Genomic DNA, 2942 nt, shown 5'->3' with positions numbered 1-2942 from the left:
TGAGAGGGAGGAAGGTAGCCCGAGAGTTTTTTTTTTATTAGCTCTCTCGAGAATAATCCGGAGGTATAAAATTTCTGACTATGCCATTATCGATAGCCGTGTGAGGTGTATTCGTAGTTATGAAATGTACCACGAGTAGAGAAAAATTATGCTATGACTTTTATGAAGTTACTTTCTGCCAGATTTAAATGGATTAAAAATATTAAAAATAATTCACACATATCAATCTGCCTATTAAGTAAATAGAAAAAAAATAATTTACTCTTTTTCAAAAAGTAAAAAAAAGGAAAAAATTTCAGATTCGAAAAAAGAAAAGTTTTGAGGATGAGTTTTTTTATAATTTTTATTGTCGTCCTCTTGAATAAATCGTGACTTATATTTAAGAGTAAAAGATGGTACCATAAGTAATATACATTCATTGTACAACAACTCGCACTCCAGACACTTGGAATGCTACAACCTTTTCGCTCGATCAATAATTTAATCAATTGCCCATTTGTTGACATCACACAATGCACTTAATTTCACTATGTACCTCTTACGTTTTCCTTGGTATTTAATTTGCCTCGCTATGAATCCCCACCCAACTCGTTCCCAAGTCAACACCGGCCTTTCTCATTGGTAGAACTTGTATTGCTTGTCTATTATGTTTCCGATGATGTCTCGCAATGCACCAATAGGAGCCAAGATCATCAGCAGGACCCCAAGAATTATGCAGATCTAATTAAGAAGGAAAAAAACAAAAAAACAAAACAAATTAATATTCATATTCAGGTTTGTTAATTCTGACAGAGATGATATGCAAGGAAGAGATGTTCTTGACTTGCTTACCCAATTAGTGATCCAAGATAAGCTAAACCTTCTGGGTTTGTAAATAGCAAGCCACATGATGCAAGGAAGCTGGAATCATAATGGCAATATCAAATGGTTTGTTACAATGTGGTGGCAATGTAAGGTAAGTGTTTGGAGCACTCACGAAGTATGTGGTCGGGGCGAACGCGAATCCGCCGAAGAAAGAGAGTAGTCCGCCGAAGAAGGGGAAGGTTATGCCGACGAACATGGTGAATGCTGCATGGTAGTTCACAGTCCAAGGAATTTAGTTCTCTGCTCCACGATTTACTGAATCGAATCGTTAAAGTGCGATTGAGGAAATTAATGGAGGGAGAGGCTTACCGACATAAGCACTTCGTGTTATCAGGCGAAGAGTTAGACCAGGAGGAAAGCGAAGCCTTTTGACCAGCACCGTCTCCATCATGTCGAACACAGGCATCGCGTAGATATGCAGAATCGAGGATAATTAATTTGGAATGATGATCGATTATATATATTCAGGGGAAATAATTTATATATATATATATATAAATCATATACCTGGTAGCTTCCGATCACGTGAACGACGACCATCATGTTGGCCATGGCAATTAGCCAGTGCGGTCTGCTTAGAGAGACCAGGATGTTGTCCTCGACTCCGTTGCCGAAGGCCCAGTAGCCGACGAAAGCCACAGGGAAGTAGCAGAGGGCGACGACGATGTAGGCGACGATCACGCCCTTCCACATCGGTTTCTTGGAAGGCTTCTCGGGAGTGGAAGGAATGGTGGCTTGGATTTCAAGCACCACGTTGTGGCCGGCGTACGCGAAGGCCACATCTCCCAGCGCCGCCAGGAACCTCATCACAGTCCTTTCTTGTGTATCAGATTTGTAACCGTATTCCACATGCTCCTGCTTCCCCTTGTCCACCGAAGCCACCCATGCAATGGTAGAATAACTAGAATGGATCGAGCAAGGAATTAGTAGTCAGTCCTTTTGTTTTTTGATCGATCGATCGATCGATCGTGAAGTAATTTAATCGAGTACGTACCTGAAAGACATAACAGCGGCGGCCAGAGATATCCCAGAAATAGAGTTGAAGTTGGGAAGCTGCGAGAGGACAAAGTGCACAGAGGCGAAGATCATGATGAAAAAGGTGAGCTTGATCTGCTTGCAGTCAGAGCAGACGACGTCGTGGAACTTCTTGAGGGATCTGCCGCTGGTGACCATGTAGACGATGCAGACGCCGACTTCCACAATCAGCTGCTGGGGAACGACGATGTAAAGGCCTAGCTTCTCGCCGAAAGCATATTGTCCCAACTCGTGGTACCGATCGAATCGCTTCCCGGGAACCATCTCGTGCATCTCCGCGTGAACTAATCCGCGTGAACTCCATCCATCGAATCCAGGCCAAATATCCTCCCGACCGTCTACCCTCCGATTTGAAGTCCTTGTCTATGAGAACCCTACCAAGAATACCCAGTCTGTTTACGTGAACTAGCTTGAGGAAACCCGACTAGTGCATGCAGGTCAGGCTTCATCTCGACCGCACATAATGCCATAAACCTAGTTTCCTGGCCCGTAGCCCCCGCCCGAGCTTTATATGTCAGATGGCCCGCGGTGGCCTTACTTCGTATGTTAACTGCCACATCTCCCTGACTTCGGACCGCCACATCTTTTTGACTTCTAGCTGTCACGCCCCTTGACTTCTGACCGTCACTTCTTCTTGACTTCTGACTGTCACGTCCCCTTGACTTCTTACGACCGGACCCTACCATTATGCACTATATCAACTTCTTTTGTCTATCCATAATTCTTAAATATTTAGTGAAGTTTAATATAAAAATCTAGATAAAGTATCCGTTAGAAAATTATTTATTCTCTTAATATATTTCTAATTAATTTTTTATTTTTTATTTATAATTATATCTATAAATTTAAATAATCTTCTGATTCTTAAAATTTTTCTTAATCCTTTTGTTTATATAGTATTGTGCAGTATAACTTTTCTTTATATATGGTTTGGTTACCGTTGTATCTATCCAAAAAGAAATAGATAAAAAAAAATAAAAGAAAATTTATCATCGACTCCCATCGTAGATTGAGAGATGAGTTGGACACTTAGGCTCTGATTA

At 41.4% G+C, this 2942-nt stretch overlaps 1 protein-coding gene across 1 annotated transcript; it reads right to left on the bottom strand.

The window, feature by feature from the left end:
• Positions 1-394: 394 nt before the first annotated feature.
• Positions 395-2172, bottom strand: LOC122036939 (lysine histidine transporter 1-like). The gene is made up of 6 exons (XM_042596388.1): positions 1859-2172; positions 1372-1765; positions 1174-1279; positions 977-1068; positions 832-900; positions 395-720 (listed from the first exon to the last, which is right to left on the bottom strand). The coding sequence occupies exons 1-6, from the start codon at positions 2170-2172 to the stop codon at positions 616-618; spliced, it is 1080 nt and encodes a 359-aa protein (XP_042452322.1). The 3' UTR covers positions 395-615.
• Between the last annotated feature and the right edge of the window lie 770 nt (positions 2173-2942).

This window comes from Zingiber officinale, unplaced genomic scaffold (genome assembly GCF_018446385.1).
Source record: "Zingiber officinale cultivar Zhangliang unplaced genomic scaffold, Zo_v1.1 ctg226, whole genome shotgun sequence".
NCBI classification, from domain to species: domain Eukaryota; kingdom Viridiplantae; phylum Streptophyta; class Magnoliopsida; order Zingiberales; family Zingiberaceae; genus Zingiber; species Zingiber officinale.
The sequence above is the reverse complement of the archived record's forward strand: the minus strand, read 5'-3'. Positions and strand labels throughout refer to the sequence as shown.

Excerpts from the sequence above, each read along its gene's own strand:
- LOC122036939 (XM_042596388.1), bottom strand. The coding sequence starts at position 2,172 with ATGCACGAGATGGTTCCCGGGAAGCGATTCGATCGGTACCACGAGTTG. Across the intron at positions 1,280-1,371 it reads ACGTGATCGGAAGCTACCAG|ATCTACGCGATGCCTGTGTT; the intron begins GTATATGATTTA and ends TCGATTCTGCAT. Across the intron at positions 721-831 it reads TATCTTGGATCACTAATTGG|ATCTGCATAATTCTTGGGGT; the intron begins GTAAGCAAGTCA and ends CTTCTTAATTAG.